This window comes from Condylura cristata, unplaced genomic scaffold (assembly GCF_000260355.1).
Source record: "Condylura cristata isolate star-nosed mole 26May11 unplaced genomic scaffold, ConCri1.0 scaffold00004, whole genome shotgun sequence".
Classification (NCBI taxonomy): domain Eukaryota; kingdom Metazoa; phylum Chordata; class Mammalia; order Eulipotyphla; family Talpidae; genus Condylura; species Condylura cristata.
In genome coordinates, this window is record NW_004567105.1 from 59418105 (window position 1) to 59441395 (window position 23291).

Sequence of the window (23291 nt, forward strand, 5' to 3'; positions counted from 1 at the left end):
GGGCTGCACTGGCAGCGCGCGGCGGGCATGGCGGGTGCGGGGTTGCGGGCGGCCGCTCGGCGCTGGTTGCCGTGCGGAGGCCATGGAGGGCCGCGAGCCGCCTCGTCCTCCCCCTCCTGCCCTGGCTGCGGCCCCCCGGGCCCCGGAGCCCACTGCCCGGGCGCTTCCCGCTCGGCGCCCTCCCCGGCGTCCGCTGGCGGCGCGGAGCCCAGCGCGCACCTGTGGGCTCGTTACCAGGACATGCGAAGACTGGTGCACGGTGGGTGAGCCGAAGTGGGGCGGGCGCCGCGGGGTGTACCTCGCGTCGAGGCACCCGCGAGCCGGGGCGACGGACTGGCCGACCGAACGCCAGGGCACCGCCCCCAAGGCGTCTGGGGCGTCGCTCTGTGGGGAGAGCCCGGGACAGGGCTTGCCTGGGCTCCAGAGCGCCTCGGCTCTTTGGGAGGGGCGCCGGGGTCGTCCCAGGGCCTCTCGGGGTGCCCCAGCTCGGGAGGGAGGCTGGGCGGGAGTTTTGTTCCGCGGCCGCGTCTGCACGAGCTCGGCGTCCTGCAGCGGCGGAGGGAATGAGCGGCCCCCGCCTTCTTTGCTCTGGGTCCCGCCCGCCGTGAGGCCTCGGCGGAAACGCCCCCTACCCCTTGTTCTCTTAGGGCCCTTTAGCTGGGGCGGGAGGACCGGAGGGAGACAAAGCGCAGCAGCGGCGGCGGCCAAACCAAACTCCTAGGTTCTCCTCGAGTTAAACTGACTCCGTCCAGACTTCCCAGGCGCCTCCAGGTTCCCCTCTGGAGGTCGGTTCACTCTGAGTCCCGGAGGTAAAGGTTTTGGAAAAAGGAGACCAAGTGGCCCCAGCCCCCTGGAATCCAGAAGGCTTGTTGCTTGCTTAGCCAGGGCACTTTCTCTTGTCCTCTTCCTCTGCGCAATGGGCTGGTGGCTTCTCCAGGGCGCAGGCTGGGACCTCTCAGCTGTGGGTGAGTGTCTGGGCCTCTGCCTCTGCCTCTGCCACAGACAGCTGTGGTTTGGCGCTGACCCAGCCACTGACCAGCTGGATGGCTCTCGACAGGCCACATCTCTCATATCCTTTATATCTTCGGGGGAAAACACAACCCTGCCAAGAAGGGGCAGGAGAAATTCTGGAGGAGCCCCCAGAGTAACATGGCTTTCGTTGACTGAGAAGACAAAGTGGCCAGTTTGAAAGATTCCAGCTGACTGAAAGGGGGCCTTCCATGCCAGCTGTGTAGAGACCTAGTGGCCAGCATGCCCTTCTTGAGAAGCTGAAGGCAAAAAACTCAGGACCTCTATCCAGCCCCCACGCTCAATGGAGGGGTAGCTCTGGGTGCTAATCAAGGGGATAATGGCTTGGGCCTGGAGAAAGCCTGGCGGAGCAACCTGAGAAGCCTGCTTGGCGCTTGGGGGGAGGTGCATGGATTGTTTTGTGCTTTTTGCCACTCAGGACTCACTAGATCTTCACAGAGACCCCCAAACTCTTGATGTAAAAGGGATATGGTCATTTCCAAGCGACCAGGATGAGTCACCCTTGTATGCCTAGGTCCCCTTCTGGTGTGAGCTTTTTAGGGGGTACATCTGGGCACTAGTCTTGGGCTCAGGCCCATAGGCAAAACTTTCCCAGGGAGCCAGGCCTCAGGCCAGCCCCTGCCACAGCAATAGTGTGGAACACTAAGCTGAGGGGCAGAGTGGTTATGAAAGGTGGGGTGACCAGATTTCAAATCTCAATTCCACTGCTACTGCTGGATGATTTGGAACAAGTGACCGCACCTCCCTAAACCCTAAACCCATTGTTCCTCTGGACTGTGGAGCAGTAAGTGTGGCTACCTCACAAGACCAGAGTGCGGCTTGAATAAGATGAGCCTGGGGGCCTACCACATACTGCCCCAAGAGTCCCGTGGTCTCCAAAACCTCAGGATCGTGGGGAGGACAAGGCCCAGCACCAGTAAGGAACATGTCTGGGACTCATGTTTCCAGGAGCAGCTGCTCTGTGTTACAGCCACTAGAGGAACCAGACACACCTGTTCCCACCACACCCTGCACTTGGCTCCAAAAGAAAGGGGGTAGGGGCAGAGCCCGTGCGCTAAAGGGGCCTCTGAGGAGAATGTCTGAAGCATGGGAGCAAGTGAGTGTGTCCACCTCTGAGCACAGGCAGCTGCTAAGCTTGGGCTGGGTGGACCTTAGCCAGGGGAATAAGACCACCAGGTTCTGGTTCCTCTAGTAACACAGACAGAAGGTGCTCCTGGAAACTTGAGGCCCAGACAACATGTTCCTTACTGGTGCTGGGCCTTGTCCTCCCCACGGTCCTGAGGTTTTGGAGACCACACGACTCGGGGCAGTGTGCAGCCCCCGGCCCATCTTATTCAAGCCACTCTCCAGTCTTGTGAGGCAACCACACTTACTGCCCCATAGTCCATAGCTCCTGCAATACAGGGCCCTGCATATCTAGTCCTGCTTGCTTCCCTCTCTCCCCATGCGCCCCCTGCTTCTGGAGTGATGCAGGGAAGCTAGGGACAGGGAGGTGGTTACAGAGGCACGTGGCTCTTTAATTCTTCGCTGTCAAGAATGCAGAGTGGACATTCTGCACAGAGCACCTTCCATATGACCTTGGCATTCTGTAAATCGGTATGCTTTTTATTCTGCCTTTAAAAACAAGCAAACCAAGGCCGACAAAATGAGGCAAGGTCATAGCCAATAGAGGGAGGTCTTGGTCTAGTGTCTGTCACCTCAAAGCCATACCCTCTCCTCATCCACTTCCCCCATTGTACAGATAGGGAAATTAAGGCAGATGAGCCTGGGGCCCCCTTGGGACTCCAGACTCCACTCTGCTTAATGTACACAGCCAGCTGCTGAGAATGTTCCATCTGTGGCGACTGTGACAATCACAGAGGGGATCAGACTGTAACAACCGAGGACCCAACATCACACGTCCCACCTGTCATAATTAGAAATGTTCCCTGGCTAGAGTCAGCAAATATCATTATGTGGGTTAGCAGGCAGCTGAAATCCAATTAGAGGGGCCTCACTTCATGAGCTGTGGCAGGTGTTCAGAATTGGCAGCCCGAGCAGCAGGGGTGCTTCCCAGTAGTCCCCACCCCAATAATATTCCTAAGTCCCATCCCCAGCTTCCAGTGGGGTCTAAAGGGTCATCAGAGCATAGCATGTGTCTGATAGGGCTTCTGACTGTCTAGAGGAGGCATGGGCTTGGTGTACCTGGCAGGCTACAGGTACAACCAAGGTTCTGCAGAGTTCCAGCCATGCTCTGCCTCATTCCGGCCATGTGACACTGGACAGGAGACCTCTTTGTGCCTCAGTTTGGCCAAAATCTAGTATTGAGTTCATGTGGTTGAGTGGAGACTCCCAGGGTTGGGCACCTGGAAAGTGCTTGGTAACCATTTGCAGCTGCCGTGAGCTTCATCCCTCTCAAACTTGCATCTCCTTCCTCTAGACCTCCTGCCCCCTGAGGTCTGCAGTCTCCTGAACCCAGCGGCCATCTATGCTAACAACGAGATCAGCCTTCGTGATGTTGAGGTCTATGGCTTTGACTATGACTACACACTGGCCCAGTATGCAGATGCGCTACACCCCGAGATCTTCAATGCTGCCCGTGACATCCTGATTGAGCACTATAAGGTACTATAAGGTACCTGGCAGGGTTCCGGGCCTGGAGTCCTGACCCAGGCTGTGCATAGAGCTTACCTTGGAGGTGACTGCCTACCTAGCAGTTCCAGCAGTGCTTCTGCCTCAGGCCTGCCCTGCTTTTCTCCTGACAGTACCCAGAAGGGATTCGAAAGTATGACTACAACCCCAGTTTTGCCATCCGTGGCCTCCACTACGACATTCAGAAGGTAAATAATTACTCTTTCTGGCCTCGACTGACTGGGTGTGTATAGGGCTGCCTGTGGCCCCTCTCGCCTTATAGAATGTTCTTATCTGCATACTCCATTGGCCTCAAAACTAGTTTCCTTTTGGTGCGCACGTGGGGGCTGGAAGAGGCTGGCTCAAGACCAACGGCAAACTCCCCTCACTGCCCACTCTGCTTCCTTGATGCCCTCAGAGCCTTCTGATGAAGATCGATGCTTTCCATTACGTGCAACTGGGGACAGCCTACAGGTCAGTGCTGACTGCCGGCACCTTTCCCAGCCTGCTGTGCCACGTCCACACTGTCCTGCTTCACCGCACTGTCCCCTATCCTATTCTGTGGCCTGGGCTCAGGACTGTTTTTGACTGATGGTCTGTCCACAGGGGCCTCCAGCCTGTACCAGATGATGAGGTGATCGACCTGTATGGAGGCACTCAGCACATCCCACTGTATCAGATGAGTGGCTTCTATGGCAAGGTACTTGCTCCGTCTGCCAGTGCCCAGGGCAGCCCAGTGAGTGATCTCCCTGTGGGTACTGGCCCCCTGGGAGGCAGGGCCTACACCCCAGTGGCCCATCCCTGACCCACAAATAGCACCCCTCCAGCAGTGTCCCAGGGCAGACTCAGAGCTTTTGATCACCCAGGTTGGGGTGGAGAGGTGACTAAAGTGGTCACCCCCACCACCACCAGGGTCCCTCCATCAAGCAATTCATGGACATCTTCTCACTGCCTGAGATGGCACTGCTGTCCTGTGTGGTAGACCACTTCCTGGGCCATGGCCTGGAGTTCGACCAGGCACATCTCTATAAGGATGTGACGGTGAGGAGACTGGGCCTGCCCCTCAGAGTAGCAGGGAAGGTGTTCCACTGCATTCACTGTTTTCCCACTGCCCCCCAGGATGCCATTCGAGATGTGCATGTGAAGGGCCTCATGTACCAGTGGATTGAGCAGGACATGGGTAAGGGTGGACAGTGACCCTGCTGTGGCCTGCCTGGTGGGGTGAGGGCTGGTCCTCATCGATCCTTCTTGCCCTTAGAGAAGTACATCCTGAGAGGGGAGGAGACATTTGCCGTGCTGAGCCGCCTGGTGGCCCATGGGAAACAGCTGTTTCTCATCACCAACAGCCCTTTCAGTTTTGTGTAAGTCCCTGTCTCACCGACAGAGGAGGGAGCAGAACAAAGGCCTGGGTGGGGGTGGGCAGACCTGGAGCTGCCCTCAGACCTGCTGGTACCTGTCCCACCTCTACTCAGGGACAAGGGAATGCGGCACATGGTGGGTCCCGACTGGCGCCAACTTTTTGATGTGGTTATCGTCCAGGCGGACAAGCCCAGCTTCTTCACTGACCGGCGCAAGTATGGGTCTGACGGGCAGTTGGGCTGGGAAGCCGGGTCTGAAGCCATCTGGTCTCTGCTAACCACCCTTTGTGCTTGGGTGGGCACAATCTCATGTGGGCAGATGGGTGTGCAGAGGAGAGTGTAGCCCATCTGTACCCTTGCCACAGACTGGAATTTAAGCCCTTCATCTCCACCTCACAGGCCTTTCAGAAAACTCGATGAGAAGGGCTCGCTCCAGTGGGACCGTATCACCCGCCTGGAGAAGGGCAAAATCTATCGGCAGGTAAGAGCCATTTAGGTGGGAGAAGTACCTGGTTGGGGGCACACATGAGATAGCAAAGACCCAGTTTGTGGAGACGACAAGATGGGGCACAGCCTCTGGGCACGGAGCAGCCACCACACAGCTGCCGTGGGTCCAGTGCCTTGTCACATGGCCTTGGGTGTAGCAGCCACCAGGTAATAGTTATCAGGGTGCAGTTATCTTGGTCAGTCTGCCTACATTAGCATTCTGCATTTGAATTCTATCGTTTTCTCTGACAGAGTTGTAATAGAAGCTCTTAAATTGATCATTCACTAAGTAATGGCACCTTTATTATTTGGGGCTTAGTACTGTGTTGCAGCCTAACAAGCCTTAGTTGGGGGTCCTTTGACTGAGCTCACAGACCTCTGAGGAGGACCCTTCTTCCTAACTGGAAGGGCTACTGGTACTGGGGGCCAGGGCTATGAGCAAGAGGTGTTTAAGGCATTTGGCCCTGAATGCAATGTGGAAACCCTACCTCAGCTGGGTCTCTTAGGGGTAGGAGCTCTGGAGGCTGGGAGTGGGGTGCTGCTCTGATGATTGGGCTTTTTTTTAACCCTCCTCTAAAACTCCTTGGGCATCTTCACTGAGCCTGAAGGTGGTCATCCACTTTCGTGGAGAACATGTGACTTTCTCTTCCTTGGTTGCCTTTTTTTTTGCCCGATGATCTAAAAATTCCGTTGTGTGTATGTTACAGGACTCTTAACTGAATCTCGTTTTTCTGTGCTCTCCCATTTCCTGTTGGACTGACCCTCAGGCTCTGCTCTGCCACTGACTCAGCACCTGCCCCTCAAGATTGATTCTTTCGGTTCAGGGTGTATTCTCAGCATTCCACCTTCTGCTGCTGCCCTCTGCGGTGGGCCCCCGCTCCTCAGTCTCCCCCCTCGAGCTTAGTTTATAGTGAACTCTTTCCTGACCACCTGTAGTTCCTGGCTTTCCTCGCCCTTGCAAGCACAACTGCTCTAACCATGCCTCCTTTTGGTGTAAATTCTTGCTTTTGTGGTGTGGGCTTCTGTACTTCCTGCTCTGGGTTCCCTCCATTTGTTCTCCCCTGGGAGCTTCCTTCTGTTGTGTTTGAGCTTGAGTGTTCTCTTATGTTTTCCAGTTTTCGAGCAGGAGGGGAGAGATGACCTTGAAGTAGGTCTGCCATTGGTTTGCTGGGTCCCTCTGGACCAGTCTGGGGAGGCCAGGAAGGACTTCAGGGCCACGGGGTTGCTGCTATAACTTGTTTCCCATAAAGACTGGACTCAATCCCTAGCCTGGGGTGAGACCACAGGGAAAGGAAGCACAGGGCACCATGCCAGGCCTACAGGAGACCTTCCTTCACCAGGCAGACCCCCACCCCCCCCACTTCCTGAGTGTGATGGGGAGGTTATAAGAGCCAGAGCCTGGAGGAGACAGTGAGGCCACGGGAAAGGGCAGCCCAGCATCCGGCTGGAGGGCCTAGCTGCCTCCGGGAATTTGGGAGAACTGGTGGATAACAAGGCCTGGGTTTTGCAGCCCCGTGGAAGCTTGGCATTGTTGGCTCAGCATTTTCCCTCTCTCCGTTCCCCCAGGGAAACCTGTTTGATTTCCTGCGCCTGACAGAGTGGCGTGGACCCCGCGTGCTGTACTTTGGAGACCACCTCTACAGTGATCTCGCGGTAAGGGGGCAGGATGGGGCCACAGGGGAGTGCAAGGGGGCAACCTCCCATGTAGCCCTGAAGCCTTCCCACCATCCTCCCTCCAGGATCTCATGCTGAGGCACGGCTGGCGCACAGGTGCCATCATCCCCGAGCTGGAGCGCGAGATCCGCATCATCAACACGGAGCAGTACATGCACTCGCTGACGTGGCAGCAGGCGCTGACGGGGCTGCTGGAGCGCATGCAGGTGCGGGGGCGGCTGAATATCCGGCAAGGGGCCGGGGCTGCCACCTGGCCACATCCGGTGTACATTTTGTCTCCCCAGACCTACCAGGATGCAGAGTCTCGGCAGGTGCTGGCTGCCTGGATAAAGGAGCGGCAGGAGCTAAGGTGGGCCGAGTGGGGCCGGAGTCCAGGCCCAGTCCCTCCTGGGCCCGCCCTGACCCCTGTGTCTCCCCAGGTGTATTACCAAGGCCCTCTTCAACGCTCAGTTTGGGAGCATCTTCCGCACTTTCCACAACCCCACCTACTTCTCCAGGCGTCTCGTGCGCTTCTCCGACCTCTACATGGCCTCCCTCAGCTGCCTGCTCAACTATCGTGTAGACTTCACCTTCTACCCACGGCGTACACCCCTACAGCACGAGGCACCGCTCTGGATGGACCAGCTCTGCACCGGCTGCATGAAGACGCCCTTCCTCAGTGACATGGCCCACATCCGCTGAAGGCGTCTTTATTGTCTGGGAACAGGTGCAGCCCCTCCTGCCCCACCCACTCTGGGCATTTGTTCAGACAGGCAATAAAAGTGGTGTCTCCCCTGCTCCTGCCTTCTCTTCAGCCCCAGCCACGTCACTTGACAGAGAGAATCCTCTGGGTGTCGGGGAAGTCATCCTCCAGGAGCGAGTCCTGTGGCAAGGACTGTGTGTGACTGAACCAAGACCAGGCCTGGTCCCCTCCCACACCTACTCCCCAGACTCACATCAAAGGGCTCGCAAAAGGCATCTTGGCTGCCAAAGACAGGGTTGGGGACGGAGACTAGGGTTGGACTAGTCCCTTCCTGCCATGGGGAAAAGTCATCCTCAGCATCATCTTCAGCCTGGGAAGAGAAGGGTGAGAGTAGTGAGGGGCCTCAAGATCAATGGAGCCCGATCCCCATCAACCCTAACCCCACTTTACCTGGAAGGCAGAGAAGCCAAAACCTGTGGCCTTGCCTCGGGCACGAAGGTAGAAGGCTCCAGCCACCAGACCAAGCAGGCCTCCGGCCGCTACCACAGCGCCCACACCTGCTGCCACTGGTGGGGCCTCAGGCGTTACTGCTGCCCGCTGCAAACACAAAGGGCTTCAAGGACCTGGCCAAAGCTGTCTTCCTGCCCCTTGCTATTCTGCCTCCCCCACACCCATAACTCACAGGCTGTGGGGGTGCCAAGAGAGGATGAGCCAGAGCATGGATGATGCCATTGAAGGCCATGATGTCCCACACAATGACACGGGTGACCACAACTGCCCCTGGGGCCTGTGGGGAGACCAGAGTCAGGCCCAGAGGGTGAGTGAGGGCTGGTAACAGTGGGGGAGGAGACCGCAGCCTGACTCACCACGGGGGTCCAAGAACTGTTGTCAGGGTCTGTATCACTTATAACGAGGCTGAGGCCTGAGTGGGCAGGGAGCAAGGTACCATGGCTGGCGTTGGTGCTCAGGAAAGCAATGTTGGAGGCATGCAGCTCCAGGTCTGGGCCACTCAGTGTCTGTGGGGAAATCAAGGCCTACTGGCCTAGGCTAACCGGAAGAAGAGGCAAGCCTTGCTCTACCCCACACCTACTGGTTACCATGTTATCCACAAAGCCTTCGTTAACAGGTACAAAGAGCGTCTTATAGGTGAGCTCATCGTTCAGAAAGTCCAAGAAGTCAAGACCCCGTGAGGTGGCATTGGCATAGCCCAGCAGCATCTGGTGGGTGGAGAGATGACTGTGAGCAGGCTCCCTTCCCAGGGGTCCCAACTATCTCACATTCCCACTTCTGAGGCCAGGCTCCTACGTACACCATAGAAGGTGGAGAAATTGGCAGTGGTGGCCAGTACATCAAGCAGCTTCCCATTGCACGTACTGGTCCCATCACCCACGAAACCATCACGGCATCGGCAGGCCACATCTGCAAGAAAGGCAGGTCAGTGGGTTGGTGGGGAGGGGCAGTGTCAGGGACTCGGGTGTGGTGGGGTGGATGCACCTTGCACACGGTAGCAGTAGGCGTCCCAGCGCTCCGACTGGTTCTCACGGGCGCCCAGGCTGACTGTGCCCACCTGACCGTCACCACAGTCTGCCGCAGGGAAAACAACGGGGTGGGCAGCAGAGCGGTTGGCCAGCCAGCCCACGAGGCACATGTGGAAACCCAGCTGTAGGGGCAGGAGGGGATGCTCAGACCCAAGGCCCAACTTGAAGGGCCCCACAGCCCTGGCTCCAGACTCCCCGGTTCTCCGTACCTGCTGGGCAGCAGAAAGCTGAGGGAGCGAAGCAAGAACAGCTCCTTGGGCCTCACACGCTGCTCTGGCCTCTGAGAAGTTCAGGCCGTAAGGGCCACTGGTGGCCTGGAGGTGGAAGACACCAGCCCGTTTCTCTGCAGAAGGGAGGGGGTCGTGGTCAGCCAGCCAGCCCCAAGGTAAAGCAGGGACACTGGGCCTGGGCAGAGAACACACCCTGGAAGTGCAGGTCCGTGCACACAGCATCCACGTGACAGGGCGGGGGCCGGTCCAGGCAGCGGTCCACCGGTGGCTCGGGCTCCTCCAGACACTGCAGCCCATCGCCCACATAGCCAGCATGACACTCACAGCGCCGTGTGTTCTGAGGACAGGAAGCAGAGGGTGCCCTTTGGGGACTTGGGGGGCTGTTCTGAGGGGCCTCCCCACCCTTCTGCTTAGCTCCTGCTTGCTTACTGGACCGGTGTTCAGGCAGTCGGCATGTTCGCTACAGCCTCCACGGTGGCCATCTGCGCACGGGTCGCGGGCCTGGCAGCTCCAGCCATCACCCTCGTAGGCCGGCAGGCAGGTGCAGGTGACCGCTGTGCCTACCTGGCTGCAGTTGGCATGCTCACTGCAGCCACCATTCCCATCCTGGCACAAGTCTGCCGCTAAGGGAGGGGAAAGAGTGGTTGACCCAGGTCATAAGACGGGTAGGACATTCCCAATGACGTCCCCGCCCACCTGCTCACCTGTGCACTCTTGGCCGTCCCCTTCATAGCCCAGGCTGCACTCGCAAATGTTCCCCTCTCGGCACACAGCCTGGGGTGCACAGGGTGGGGCACACACAGGCTGCACCTCTGTGCCCCGGGGCCCACCCCACAAATTCGTTAGTCACTGCCCTCTTGAGCGTCCCCTTCCCATCCGCCTCCAGTGCCCCCACCCAAGCGTGCAGCTGGGGTGTGACTGGCGTGTGCAGAGCAGGCACTGAGGGCCACTCACCCAGCTGCACCTCACAGCGTGGCCCAGTCCAGCCCTCTTCGCAGAAACAAGAACCAGAACCCCCAATGCCCTCATCACAACGACCATGAGAGGTACAGCGGCAGACTGGGGAGGACAACCAGGATGGAGTTGGCACAGGGCACTGAGGGAGTCACGGGGCAGGGCAGGGTAAGTTGGGGCTCACCTTGGCACTGGGGCCCAAAGGCACCCGGAGCACAGAGTTCGCATGCTGTCCCGGCAAACCCCGAACGGCATTTGCACTGCCCGCTGCCACTCATGCCATCCATGCAGACACCATGGTCACTACAGGGGCTGCTGGCACCACCTGGACAAGCTAGGGAACAGGGTGGGAGAATTGAGGTGCGGCTGGCAACGCTCAAGGTCTTCAGCCCAAGCGCACCAGCCACGCTTACCCACTAGCAGCCAGCGCCTCCTGGAGCAGCAGTCCCAGAGAACATCTAGGACCCCCAGCACTCCCACAGGTCCTGCACTGTCTGCACTCACCCTCTGGCCATCTGGAGCACATCCCCAGACCTGCCCCTGACCACCTTAACATTTTCTCAGGATAATGACCAGAACTGCACCCTCAGCCACCTGAGGAGCCAAAGGAGCCAGTCAGCGGGATCTGCAACCTTGGGTGCTCTCACCTCGGCACTCACTCCCATAATGACCAGGGCAACAGCTGGGCTTCCAGGTGGTCATGACACAATTGCGGTGGCAGCCCCTGCCCAGGCCTTGGGGCTGACCCCATAGGCTGGGCCGGCCCCAAACACTGCGTAGTGCCAAGGAGTGAATTGGAGGGGACGTCCAGAACTTCGAGTAGTAGCGCCAGCAGGCCTCGGGGCTGCCCTGGGCCAAGAGGAGTCCAGCTGCAAACAGTCTGAGCTTGGTGCCTGGGTCCTGCCCAACCCTGACCCAGCTGCCCCTTACCTGCTCCTGTGAGCCTTCAGGACAGGGTGGTTCCAGCCCACAGATACTGCAAATCTTCTGGAAGGAACGGAGCAAGGTCAGACGGGTGGACAGGACTGGTGGGCGGGCTCCCTGCCCGTTCCGCCTGTGCTGATGGCCTCCCTTACCAGTCTCAACGGTCGAGTCTCAAATCGGTCACAGCGCGCCCCAAGGCCAGGTGGCTCCAGTAGCTGGTCGATGCCATAGGCCAGGCCACCCTCAAAGAGCAGGTGTCTCTGCACAATGCGAGCATCAGCCTCACCCACCATGAGCTCACCCTGTAGGTGAAGGATATTGGGTACGTGGGAGTCACAGATGTACTGCAGCCTGCCCCCCACCACCACCTTGCCAGGGTCCCTGTCTCCCTCATTCAAGCCTTCTCAGACTCACCGGCCGGGCACGGCTGCAAGAGAAGGAAATGGGGGTCCCATGCATGGTACGGAGGGGGCCAAGGTTGGGCAGATCAGATGCGAAGGCCTGAGCAGATGGAGTCACAGTTGGAACCGGGCAGAGGGGCTGTGCAGTGCAGTAGGGTCCGAAGTCTGGGGTACACCCACCTCAACATTGCGGATGACATGCCCCCGAAGAATGGCTGCCAGCTTGTCACGGTGGTCCTCGTGGTATAGCCAGGCCTGACGGTCTGGTGAGAGGGCTTGCAGGGCAGCGTCTGTGGGCCACAGCATTGTGAGGGGCCGGTGGGACTTATCTCGAAGCAGAGGCAGGAGGCCAGCCAGCTGGTTGGGCAGAACAGAAGGGCCACAGCCACAGTCTCGTCAGAGGAGGTAGAGGAAGGCGGCTGGACAGCAGAGACCATGACAGGCCTGGGGAGCCAGGTGGCCATTCCAATGGCCACCTGCTAGCCACCCAGGCAGATACACGTGGACACACACAGGGATAACCCTGCTTGTCAGGTATGTGGGCACACACAGCACCCTAGGGGGCTCCTCATGCGGACACAGCTGCACAGGAGCGCGCGCGCGGGCTCACCAGGCGCAGGTTAGCACCCGGCTGGAAGTGCGCGGGCAGTGAGCAGGCGCGGCTCACACAGCCCGCCCGCAGGAGCAGTACCTTCACAAGGCCGCTGAAGGTCTTGTAACCGAAGCTCTCAGCGGCAGCAGTGACATTTCTCTGGAGAGAGATCACGAGCGTTGAGGTCAGGCCAGGAGGGCAGGGAGGCTCCCAGCTCCCTGCCTGCCTTCCAGCTCGGCTCGCAGGCCCGTACCAGGTCATACCCGTGGGATGGGGACGGCATCAGGCTCCCAGTGTAACGCGTCAGGTGGCAGCAGGACACGGTCGATGAAGTGCAGGACGCCATTCACTGCCTCCTGGTCGCTGCTCACCACGCGGGCGAAGTCATTGAGGTACAAGCTGCCCTGGGGGCGGGGTATGGGCTCTTGGGGGCAGGGCACTGGGCTGAATGAAGCCAGTTGGTGGGGGATGGGTGCTCAGGGTGCTGCAGGTCGGGGGCAGAACCTGGGTTGGGCTGGGTGGAGGAGGAGGGCAGTTCTCACCTCCCTCCCAGGGAAGCTGAGCATCTGTGTGGAAGTTGCCCCTGGACTGGCCCTCTATGGTGTTGGGTGGGGCCTGGACTGTGTTCACTCCTCTCACTGAAGCCCACCCTGCCCCAAGGGAGGTAGGACAGTGCTAAACACCTAGTGGAGGGCACCACCGTCAGGGGCAGGACTTGAGGACAGCTGTACCCAGGGCCCTCGGCAGGCTGGGTGGGGCGGGACCTGGGCTCACCCCCCTCTCGCTGAAGCGCAGCGTGTGCCCTGAGAGAGTGGTCACGTAGCCCTCCTCTAGCAAGTCCTGGCTCTGCAGCCGCCGGCATCCAACCACGTGGTAGCGGAACACAAGTTGGCGATGGGCCCGGATCCGAGCCAGTTCATCCTGCAGCCGAGGAGAGGCGGAGTGAGGAGGAGCCCTGACTGCCACCTTTGTGCACCAGTGCCCCCAAGTCCAGGTAGAGCAGCTCCCTCCCCAACAGGCTGCCCTACCTGTGACAGGTTGGCTATTAGATCAGCATGAGGCACAAAGACTGTGAAAGGCCCCTTGCCCTTGAGCTCTTTGTATTCCTGGGGGTGAGAGGAGTTAACCACGTCAATGAAGGGGGAAGGCCTCTGGCTCCCACAAATCTTTCAGAAAGACTTGGGCTGTGAGACTCTAGGTCATCCAGCCCCCTGGCCATATGAAGACAGCCCCCAGAGGGGTGAGGCCTGCAGGTCAGAGAAAGTGGAGGCCAGGTGGCCACTCACCAGGAGATGAAGACTGAAGAATGAGGCATGCCTGTCTCGAAGGAGCTCCTGCGGGAGAGGAAGAGCGAGGCGGCTTAGGTTCGGGTGGTCCCCATGCAGGGCCTGGTGCCCGCTCAGCACCTTCACACCAAGGCACAGATGAGGAGAAAGCCAGGGGGTTCTGTCGTGGGGTCAGGGTTAGGTCCATGGATCAGAGTTGGGTCAGGGTGAGGTAGAATCAAGGGTCATGGTCCAGATCAGAATCAAACCTGAGATCAGACCACAGAGAGGCAGGGTCCGGGTTGGGTCAGGGCTCAGACTCAGGCATCATCATTACCAGGCCAATGCGGGCTCGGCAGGTGAAGCCATCCCCCACAGTGTGGGATGCGTCGCAGGTGCACGTCCTCTGGCCATCCCCTGTGCTTTTGCACACGGCGTAGCGGCTGCAGCCTCCGTTGCTCTGAGTCAGGAGAAGCATCGTGTCTCGCAGGTCCCTGGCCCCTCAGTGCTGGGGAGGGGCCGGGAAGCTCCCTGCCCAGTGCTCACGCCAGATGTGAGCTTGGGTGAGGGTAGCTCACCCTGCAGAAACCCTTGGCCTGGGTTTGCGTTGAGGAGGGGGTTCCTGCCTCAGTCCCCACCCCGTGACCTTGGATGGGGCTGGGTCTGACCTGAGAGCAGGGGTCCAGGAGCTCACAGGTCCGGATGCCGTCTCCACTGTAACCCTCGCGGCAGCTGCAGGAGACCTGTCCCAAATCCCGATCACTGGGGCGCGAGGACACAAGAGCTGGCCAGCACCCTGGGCTAACGAGGCACCCCCTCCCTGGACCTGGTCTGCTGGGCACCCCCACCCATGGAGGAGTGGCGCAGCCCCACGAGGCAACCCTGCTGCGCTGACCTGCTGGGGGCCAGTGGGGATGCACTCGGCATGTGTGTGGCAGCCCCCGTGGTGGATGAGGCAGCTGTTGACTTCTGGGGGAAGAGACAGTGGAATGAGGGGTGGCCTAGGCAGCCCCCCACCTTCCCACCTGTCCCCGCATGCACTCACCCCTGCTCTCAGCGTCCGCACTCCCCACACCTGTGTGCCTCTCAGCCCCTCCTCCCTGGCCAGACAGACCTGAGCCCAGGCCCTCCTGCACACACTCAGGGTGGGGACCCCAGCCTCACCTTGGCACAGCTCCCCATCACCCATGTAGCCGTCTTGGCAGGTACATGTCCGCTGCCCAGGTGCCACCTTGGTGCAGTTGGCATGGGGGGAGCAGCCCCCGTGGTCATGGGCACAGGGGTCCACTTCTAGGGTAGATGAGCCCAGAGAGTTGTGAGGAGCAGGCAAAGAATGGGCCGGGCCGGGGGGAGCGCGTGGGGGGGAGGAAAAGAAGGGGGGACCCAAGACAGAACAGCAGTAGAAACTGGACCAAAAGGGAGCGAGGAGGGCCTGTGGTGGGGTCACCCGAAGATTTCAGAGGGGACCAGGGCATCAGTGCGGCTGGACCTGAGCACTCGACGCCACTGCCCGAGTAGCCTGCGGCACAGACGCAGATGGGGGCTCCGGCCGAGTCCTGGATACAGCTGGGGGGTGGCAGCAGCTCAGCTTGTGCCCGCCACGACACCAGTGCCCTGCCCACCTGCCCAGGCTGGGCGCACTCACTTGGCATTGGAATCACACTTCTTTGGGCACTGAGCGCCAGTGATTTCTGGAACAGGAGAATGGTCTGGGCAGCTGGACCCAGGGGCCACCTCCCCGGGAGGCCCCGGCCTCGCCCTCGAGGCCACTCACTCTGGTCACAGCGGAGACCCCGCCAGCCTAGGCTGCAGACACAGCTCCCGTCCCCTCGCAGCCCCTCCTGGCACAGGCCGTGGGCGCAGTCGCACACTGGGGGTGGGAGAAATGAGAGCGGGAGTGCCCCAGGGCTCCCGCAGCTGGGCGCCTCCCTGCCGCCGCCCTCCGGGTCCTCACCTCCAGTGCAGTTGGGCCCGTAGCGGCCCAGCTCGCACGTCTCGCAGGCTGTCCCGTGGAAGCCCTCGTGGCAGCGGCACTCCCCACTGCCCAGGAGCCTGTCCCGGCACTGCCCGTGACCTGAACACACACCGCCCAGGCCCCCTGGGCAGGGCTCACACAGTGTGCCGAAGAAGCCGGGGCAGCAGTCAGGGACCTGCAGGGAGCGGGTGCGAGGGGCCAGGTGTCAGCAAGTGTCAGGCGAGGGCGTCTCCTGGTGTCAGTCGGGGATCACAAAGTCCCAGGACAAAGCAAGTGGGAGCCAGGGCCCTGGGAACACCCTGGACAATATCCCTCTGCGCCCAGCTCAGGAATGAGGCAAAGACCTCAAACAGGGCAGGGCTTTGCCTTGATCCCAGAGGCAGGCATACTGGGCCCCGCTGCTGCCCGGGGCTCGGTGGGCCGTGTCAGCTCCTGGCCCCAGCCCTCTCCACAGGCCACTCCCTGAGGGACAAACACTGGCCTCCCTTCCTCCAGACCCTTGCTTCACAAGCCTCACCCTAGTCTCAGCCTTGGAAATGAGATTAGAAATACAACCCAATACCCTGGCCTCACTCCCACCTCTTCTCTGGCCACAGACTTGGGGGTGAGGGAGAACTTCAGAGCAAACCTGGATCTTCTTGGCGCATGTGTAGGAACAGCCCAGGGAGACGGTGTAACCAGATCTGTAGAAGCAGCTCTTCTTGGGGGTGCGCTAGAAGTGGGGACAGGCAGGAGGGCTCAGCCATTGACCGGGCCGGGCAGCGAGTGGGAAGACAGACTGTAGGCATCAGTGGGTGACATGGGCAGGACAGCAGGAGGGGCAGAGGGGGCCGCTACAGATGGGCCTGGCAAGAAGGTGGGCGGAAGCCGGGTCTGCGCCACGGGGCGAGGGCTTCAGGCCACAGGGCTCTGAGGCCTCCGACGCCAGACCAGGCAAGGCAGCCCACGCGGTCCAGTCCCCGACTCTAGGTGAGCAGAGCTGGGTCTGGAGGGAGAAGGGTTTGGACACGGGGACCAGTGAGAGCACGTGAAGGGGGCTGGAGTCACGCCACGTCGGGCCTCACCTCCAGCTGGTAGCCCTGAGGACAGCGGTACTTCCGGGTGCAATTTATACATTTCTCCTGGGAGAAGGAGCGCAGTGTCAGGTGGCCCTGAGAGAGGGCCCCTCAGCTGCCTGCCTGCCTTCCTCCAGGGCAGGTGACCACTCCCCGCCTCTGACCGGGTGCCTGCCCCCTGGCCGCCAGCCGTCCGTCCCCTCCCGGCTCTGAGCTGCCCGGCTGCCTCTGGCCCCAGCCTCTCACCCTCTGGGACTCGGTGTGGCTGTGCAGGCACCGGCTTGAGCCCACCGTCAGGACCCCCGACAGGCCGTACAGGGAGCGGCCAGGAGCCTCCAGCAGAGGGCCTTCCAGGGGCACGCGGTTCACCTCGGGCTAGAGCGGAAGGGAGGCGGACCCTTACCCACCACCACCCAGGCGGGGGCATCTCCAGGGAGGGGTCTCCCAGAACGGGTGGTCCCAGCAGCAGGGATCGGAGACTCCCAGATAGGGGCTGTCCAAGAGCAGAATGTCCAGGGTGGGGTCTTCTTGCCGCCCCTTCTGCAAACCTGGCCACTATGGTTGTAGAAGACAAGCCAGTGGGCAGGGCCCAGGAGCGAGTTGCGGTGCCCGCCCCTCCGCAGGGCTTCCACGGAGAGCGCCTCCCCCAGGATCACATGGTGCCTCACCGTGTCTGCGTCCTGGGGGACAGGAGAGGCTTGGGGCTCACTACCAAATGCCCTCACGGCGCTCTCCGCCCTGTGGTCGTCTGCCACAGGACGGGAAGCCTCACTCTGGGCCCCTCACCCTGCCCCATCCCAGAGGCCTCACCAGGCTGCTGCTGTTCCCCTGGGCCTCCAGTGAGTGATTGGTGGGCACGAAGATGGTGTAGGCTGTGGCGGCTTCAATTTGGGGTACCAGCCCGTGGCGCTAGGGGCAGGGTTCAGGGGTCAGAGCTGGCTATAACGGCCAGGCAGCTCCAGGAGGGCAGCCTGGTCAGCACTCCCCCCTCCTTTTTTTTTTTTTAAAGATTTATGTATGCATACAAAACTGGGGTACAGGCTAGAGGTAAAGCGGCGTTGAGAGGATTCACCAGAGACAGTCGGGAACAGAACAGGCAGATCGATGAAGCGCACTGCTGAGGGGAGCAGCGGGAAGACAGGAGAGGTCTGTGCCATGTGGGTCAGCTCCCTGACCGGGCATCAAACTCAGGCCGTAGAGGTGACGGCACTGAGACAACCCCTAAGCCACAGGGAACCCCCGCCCCCCTCTTGCTCTTACCTGCAGCAGCTCCTGGAAGAGGCTGAAAGCGGGCACAGAGCCCAGCTGCTGCAGCAAGCCCTGGCCACCCTGCATGTCCCCTCTTGGAGGCAGTAAGACCTGGCGTGGGGCACAGGGCTGGTAAGTATGTCACTGCCTCTTGACCTGCTGCGAGCGTCCCTGCACACACACAGCCCTTCAGACATACCTGGCTGAGGACGTGTAGGACGCCATTGGTGGCAAGGAGGTCAGCCACATCCACACTGGCATTCTGCACCCAGACCCTCTGGAAGACAGGCCCGCTCAGTCAGATGGGCACAGAGTGCAGCACCAGCAGAGAGGCTGCTGGGCACCCAGGGCACCACTGGTGACCCCTAACCTGGCCAAGACCTCTCACACTCAGGATCTACCAAATGGGCAAAGGGCCTTGCCAGGACCTCGGCGTGAGGATGGCACATATGCAGACGAAGAGGGGACAGACAGCTCTGTGGACCCAAAGCCACTGCCCAGCATCAAAAATGCCCCAGGCACACCCTCCGGGCCCTGTCCAGGGCAGAGCTATAGGACCCCAATTTTATCCCTGGTCTAGGAAGCCCGCAGCGACTCGAGTTCCCTCCTGCGCCCCACATGGCCCCCTTTCCTGTCCAGGGTTCACCACGTACCCCACTGATGTTGTGAATCTCCCAGCGTATGGTGGGGCTCAGGGTGGCCACATCTTGCCCGCCCAGCTGGGCCAGCTCTTCCTCAGAGAGGGATCCCTGGAGAAAATGGGCCCTGAGCGGGCACCGTTTGGGGAGGCCGTGGGGCCAGGTTAGTGTAGACTGTAGAGACCCATGGGGCGGGGCTCTGCTGTGACAGACTGAGGCCCTCTGGCCAGGGCTGGGCCTCACACAGAAGCACGCTCCCCTGCCTGGTCCAGCTGCCTACCTGACCAGCTCCGGCAACATTCTGGGCTGCAGCCAGAAGGCCTGGTCCTCAGGGGTCAGTCTGCGGATGGCGGACTCAGAAGGCACTAGGGCTGTGACTTTGCTGTCAGCAGGAAGAGTGATGCCAGCTCTCTGTGCACAGCATGCAGGGACAGAAGGAACGCTGAAGGCAGCCCCTACCTGGATGTCACCTGCCCCCAGGCTGCAGGCCTGCTTCCCGCCTCAGGGCTGTGTAGCAGCCTGCACCCAGAGAGTTCCAGGATTTGAGTCTCAACCCCAGCATTCTGCCCTGGCCTACCTTGATCCACTGGTAGAAGCTGGAAAAGTGGGCATTTGCCTCTAGCTCCTGAGAGGAGAGAGCGAGCTGAGGGCATCTAGGGGTAAACCTGGTAAACCTGAGCCCCCATCCCCAGGGCCCTGAGCACCTGGAGCACCCTAGGTACTTGAGAGGAGCCACTTACTTGGAATATGTCTCCATAGCAGCTGAAGCCATCGCCACCATAGCCAGGAGGACAGCTGCAGACCCGCTGACCGCCGCCCACGGCCCGGCAGGTGGCCTGGGAAGGGGGCACAAAGGCATGGCCCTTTATTCAGCACACGGCAAGCTGGCCAGCACCCGCTCCAGCTCTCTTCGCCTCTGTCGCTCACCACCTGCCCCCACTGTCTCTCTCCAGCCCCCGTCGGCAGTCATGCTGCTCCCTTGGTGTGCCGGGCCCTGCTCCCCAATGTCACTGAGTATTTCACGAAGGTGCCCTGGCCCTCAGGGGAACACTGAGTAGGAGTTGCTGGCGGGGCCGAGTGCGTGGCATGGGGGGCTTCGGGCATGCATGGGCAGCACTGGAGCGGAGTGAGGTCAGGGGACCATGCAGAGTTGAGTGGCTGGAGGGACACGGGGTGGGGGTGAAGGGGCAAGGCGAGTGGACGCTGGGCGGGGCTGGGCCTTAACAAGGAGGGGTGAAACACCATCCTGTGGACAAGGGTGACATGGTTGGATTATGGATTTAGGAAGATGCCAATCCAACTAAAACAGAGACACCCAAGGAAAGTGAGGACTGCAGCTAAGGCCTACCCAGGAGAGCCCTGGGGGCCCTGAGCCCTTTCCCCTCACCAGGTCGTGGCAGCCTCCATTGCCAGCCAGGCAAGGATCGATGGGGCTGCAGGTGTAGCCGTCCCCGGCGAAGCCCAGCTTACAGGTGCAGCGGCTCTGGAGGGCAGGGCAGCAGAGGGGCGGGGCTCATCACGCGCACCCCACCCTTTCCTTCCGCACTCTGGCTCTCAGTGGGCACTGTCTCCTGGCTTGCTCCGACCTCAGGAGAGCTTCTCCCAGCTCCACCCCTGGAGTCCCATGTTCCAGATGGGGACACTGAACCCTGAGGAGAGACTGGCTCATGAAGAGCTTGTGGCAGTAATGACACTGTGGGGAGCGTCCACGGACACTCAGGAGCCCTCAGCTCTCAGGCCTGGACATGTACCAAGTCTCGAGGTCAGGGGTGTACAGTGAGGTGACTGCCAAGGCCAGCCCCGGGACTCCCTGCAACCTTGCTGGGCGCTAAATGCCAGGGCCCTTGGGCCTGTCCGCTCTGCACACAGGTGGCCGGCGAGACCACCCCGTCGTTTGCAAGGTGGGGGCATCTCTCCCTGCCTGACCCAACCACCTGCTCTGAACTTTAAAGCTCCTGATGGAGTCCAGAGCTCAGCTGAGTTCTCACAGCTTAGGCCCCTGGGCTGCTGGCCTGGACCCCAGTGGGGACAGGAGAAGAGTAGCCCCATGGTTTCCTGAACAGCTCTGTGCTATGTAAAAGCTGAACTTGAACCTGCCAGGCCTGGCCTCTCAATGGCATAAGACATTCAGGCTCATCAAGCCTGAAATACTTGCAGCAGAGGGGTCTAGGCTCTGAGATCCTGAAACCGCAAAGTTCTAGAGCCAGATTCCCATGAGTATGAAGATTTGGGGGTGCCACTCCCCTTGGGAGTCTCTTCCTGCTTGTCTGAGCACTGGGTTCCTAAGTCCCGAACAGGAGCTGAGAACACGTGGGAAACTGATGCATGAACGAACTCAGCCTGGCTGTGGCCTCAGTGTTTCGGAAATGCACTGTCGTTTGTATCTCAGTTCTAGGAGTGGGTGCTCCTAGAGTCCGATGGCTGGAAGGAGCGCTCCCGTGTGCAGGCTTCCACCCCACCCTGCCGTCCTTCGCCCCCCACCCCCGTGTCTCACCTGGCCAGGTCCCACATAGCTGCAGAGGGCATCGGCGTGGCAGCCCCCACGTGCGTCCAGCTCACACTCATCGATGGCCACGCAGACACGGCCGTCCCCACTCCAGCCTTTGTGACATGTGCAGTGGTGGGCGCCCAGGGGCCCGGGGACACACTCAGCCTGTGAAGGCCATGGATTCTTAGCTCAGCTCTGTGGGCAGCGGGCAGCAGGCAAGGGAGGGCCACTCCCCCCCCGGGGGCGGGCTTTGGGGAGGGGCAGCAGACTGACATTCTCCGAGCAGCCGCCACGGTCTGGGTGGGAGCAGGGGTGGCTGGGCGTGCAGGAGAAGCCGTCCCCCTCAAAGCCGTCGAGGCAGAGGCACCTGCGCAGGGAGGCAGAGCGTGAGTGACAGGCCTCCGGCGAGGCTCTGGAAGGAGCTAGAAGCTGAGCGGCGGACCGGTGGGGTCACCGTAGGGAGCCAGGAAGCCCGCGTCCTCACCTGCTGACGTCCCCCTGGCTGGCGCAGCGGGCATGCGCGTGGCATTCCTGCGGCTGCTCCGTGGGGCCACAGCTCCTTGAGGACTCGTTGCAAAAGCGGCCGCTGAAGCCTGGGGCACAGGTGCCGTGCTGGCACACCCCACCGCTGCCTGGACGGTTGTCGCACAGACCGTGGACACAGCCGCAGTCTGCAGGGAGATGAGAACCAGGAGACTGAGACAGGGGCGAGGCGGGGTGGGACCCAGGGTGCAACGGAGGGAGCGTGGGGGAGGGGCAGCCCACACAGATGTGGCTTCAGGGTCACAGAACCAGAAATCGGCTCAGACTCCAGGGTGGGCACAGAGAACGCGAGGAAAGGAATAAGGACACGCCCATTTCTGTTCCCAAACTCCTCCACCCCTTCTCTGGGGTGCAGCCCCCACGCCAAGCTGACACTTTTTCTCCCTGGGAAGCAGCGGGGTGGGGGCACGGACACCCTACCTTCCTGGCACTGGTCTCCGTGTTTGTTGGGGTTGGAGCAGATGTGGCAGGCAATGCCCTTGAAGTCCGGGAAGCAGAGGCAGGCCCCGTTGCCATGGACCCCGTCACTGCACTGGGGTGGAGGGCAGGGTCAGCCTGGGGAACGGCCCTCCGCACCCCTCCCCCAGCACCTGCTCTCTCCACAGGGCTGGCCCTGAGCTCCTGATCCCCTCCGAAGAGCTCACCCTGGAAAAGACTCCCCAGATCACTGATGCTGCCAAAGAACTGGCCCCCTAAAAGGCACCCGACCTCGGGGGCTTTGTGGGTGACTCTGTTCAACCTGGAAACATATGCCAGGTGTTCTCGCACAGCCAAATGCTGAAGCAATGCTGCAGTTACAAAGCAGCAGAAGTAGAACACAGAAGAAAACTACTGACTGGTAGCCTCCATGAAAAAGGTGCAAAAATATCTATTTTCAATTAAAATAGTAAAAACAATCTGGTCTAGTCTCCACTGCCTAGGTGTAAGGAGTGCAAGGCTGGAGGGAGGCAGGCTTGACTGTGACCCCGCCGGGCACGGCTTGGGAAGGGGCTCCCGTCTCCCCAGCACCTTGGCCCAGGCCCGCGGGGACTCACGTTGCCTTTGCCGTAGCAGGGGTTGGAGAAGCCGCCGGGACACTGTGCACAGTCAGGCCCAAAGAACCCTTTGCAGCAGCCCGGTTTCTGTGAGAGAGAATGTGTGTGAGGGTCCATCTGGGCCCCTCCTGCCCAGCCCAGGCTGCTTCTGCTCCCATGTCTAGAACTGGGGGGTTGCATGAAGCCCTTCTGGGGCTCCCTTCCTCCCATTAGGATGCAGTACAGCCACGCGAGGAAGGCGGCCTGCCCAGCCCCAGGCTTGCGGCCCAGAGAAGAAGCCAGTGCCAGGCCTCATGCGAGAGCCCCCCCCCCCCCCCCAGACGCACCAGGACGGTCTGGTTGCAGTAGCGGGCGCAGCCCTTCTTGAGGACGTTGAGTCCATTGGGGTCATGGATGTAGACACACTTTTCAGGAAAGATGTCCTGGGGCAGGGAGGAGGGTGCAGGCTGGTCAGCAGGTATGGGGTCCTAGGCTGGTCCCCTTCACCAAGCAGCCGTGGTCAAGGGACCTCAGACGCCCCCACACCCCTCACCTGCACCTCAGTGGGGCTGATGGGGGCTGAACCTC

The 23291-nt window shown here is 60.7% G+C and overlaps 2 protein-coding genes across 2 annotated transcripts in view; one reads left to right on the top strand and one right to left on the bottom strand.

Moving 5' to 3' along the window:
• NT5DC2 (5'-nucleotidase domain containing 2) lies at nucleotides 1-7944 on the top strand. The gene is made up of 14 exons (XM_004676082.1): nucleotides 1-259; nucleotides 3449-3633; nucleotides 3774-3848; nucleotides 4058-4113; nucleotides 4246-4339; nucleotides 4552-4680; nucleotides 4759-4819; nucleotides 4898-5000; nucleotides 5112-5213; nucleotides 5397-5478; nucleotides 7050-7136; nucleotides 7223-7363; nucleotides 7442-7506; nucleotides 7577-7944. Exons 1-14 carry the CDS (start codon nucleotides 28-30, stop codon nucleotides 7836-7838), a joined length of 1674 nt encoding a protein of 557 aa, XP_004676139.1. The 5' UTR covers nucleotides 1-27; the 3' UTR covers nucleotides 7839-7944.
• STAB1 (stabilin 1) overlaps nucleotides 7929-23291 on the bottom strand; it is a 25230-nt gene continuing 9867 nt past the window's right edge. Inside the window, exons 20-69 of the mRNA XM_012720441.1 lie at nucleotides 23051-23146; nucleotides 22725-22811; nucleotides 22111-22222; nucleotides 21632-21818; nucleotides 21421-21514; nucleotides 21154-21312; nucleotides 20047-20142; nucleotides 19400-19495; nucleotides 19237-19284; nucleotides 18940-19070; nucleotides 18675-18786; nucleotides 18221-18298; nucleotides 18034-18132; nucleotides 17584-17682; nucleotides 17322-17453; nucleotides 17020-17148; nucleotides 16783-16839; nucleotides 16347-16430; nucleotides 15698-15893; nucleotides 15518-15613; nucleotides 15389-15434; nucleotides 15233-15309; nucleotides 14908-15033; nucleotides 14639-14712; nucleotides 14412-14486; nucleotides 14081-14203; nucleotides 13765-13812; nucleotides 13507-13584; nucleotides 13253-13399; nucleotides 12742-12882; nucleotides 12578-12637; nucleotides 12067-12243; nucleotides 11900-11986; nucleotides 11638-11787; nucleotides 11492-11548; nucleotides 11209-11410; nucleotides 10746-10895; nucleotides 10562-10666; nucleotides 10312-10419; nucleotides 10037-10230; nucleotides 9800-9944; nucleotides 9587-9720; nucleotides 9334-9499; nucleotides 9149-9258; nucleotides 8937-9056; nucleotides 8706-8855; nucleotides 8522-8626; nucleotides 8290-8436; nucleotides 8093-8209; nucleotides 7929-8019 (exon numbers count right to left, since the gene is read on the bottom strand). Of these exons, the coding sequence (XP_012575895.1) occupies nucleotides 7963-8019; nucleotides 8093-8209; nucleotides 8290-8436; nucleotides 8522-8626; nucleotides 8706-8855; nucleotides 8937-9056; nucleotides 9149-9258; nucleotides 9334-9499; nucleotides 9587-9720; nucleotides 9800-9944; nucleotides 10037-10230; nucleotides 10312-10419; nucleotides 10562-10666; nucleotides 10746-10895; nucleotides 11209-11410; nucleotides 11492-11548; nucleotides 11638-11787; nucleotides 11900-11986; nucleotides 12067-12243; nucleotides 12578-12637; nucleotides 12742-12882; nucleotides 13253-13399; nucleotides 13507-13584; nucleotides 13765-13812; nucleotides 14081-14203; nucleotides 14412-14486; nucleotides 14639-14712; nucleotides 14908-15033; nucleotides 15233-15309; nucleotides 15389-15434; nucleotides 15518-15613; nucleotides 15698-15893; nucleotides 16347-16430; nucleotides 16783-16839; nucleotides 17020-17148; nucleotides 17322-17453; nucleotides 17584-17682; nucleotides 18034-18132; nucleotides 18221-18298; nucleotides 18675-18786; nucleotides 18940-19070; nucleotides 19237-19284; nucleotides 19400-19495; nucleotides 20047-20142; nucleotides 21154-21312; nucleotides 21421-21514; nucleotides 21632-21818; nucleotides 22111-22222; nucleotides 22725-22811; nucleotides 23051-23146 (5664 nt within the window). The 3' untranslated portion in view covers nucleotides 7929-7962. The remainder of the gene's footprint in view (nucleotides 8020-8092; nucleotides 8210-8289; nucleotides 8437-8521; nucleotides 8627-8705; nucleotides 8856-8936; nucleotides 9057-9148; nucleotides 9259-9333; nucleotides 9500-9586; nucleotides 9721-9799; nucleotides 9945-10036; nucleotides 10231-10311; nucleotides 10420-10561; nucleotides 10667-10745; nucleotides 10896-11208; nucleotides 11411-11491; nucleotides 11549-11637; nucleotides 11788-11899; nucleotides 11987-12066; nucleotides 12244-12577; nucleotides 12638-12741; nucleotides 12883-13252; nucleotides 13400-13506; nucleotides 13585-13764; nucleotides 13813-14080; nucleotides 14204-14411; nucleotides 14487-14638; nucleotides 14713-14907; nucleotides 15034-15232; nucleotides 15310-15388; nucleotides 15435-15517; nucleotides 15614-15697; nucleotides 15894-16346; nucleotides 16431-16782; nucleotides 16840-17019; nucleotides 17149-17321; nucleotides 17454-17583; nucleotides 17683-18033; nucleotides 18133-18220; nucleotides 18299-18674; nucleotides 18787-18939; nucleotides 19071-19236; nucleotides 19285-19399; nucleotides 19496-20046; nucleotides 20143-21153; nucleotides 21313-21420; nucleotides 21515-21631; nucleotides 21819-22110; nucleotides 22223-22724; nucleotides 22812-23050; nucleotides 23147-23291) is intronic.

Excerpts from the sequence above, each read along its gene's own strand:
- NT5DC2 (XM_004676082.1), top strand. The coding sequence starts at position 28 with ATGGCGGGTGCGGGGTTGCGGGCGGCCGCTCGGCGCTGGTTGCCGTGC. Across the intron at positions 4,681-4,758 it reads ATCTCTATAAGGATGTGACG|GATGCCATTCGAGATGTGCA; the intron begins GTGAGGAGACTG and ends ACTGCCCCCCAG. Across the intron at positions 7,507-7,576 it reads AAGGAGCGGCAGGAGCTAAG|GTGTATTACCAAGGCCCTCT; the intron begins GTGGGCCGAGTG and ends GTGTCTCCCCAG.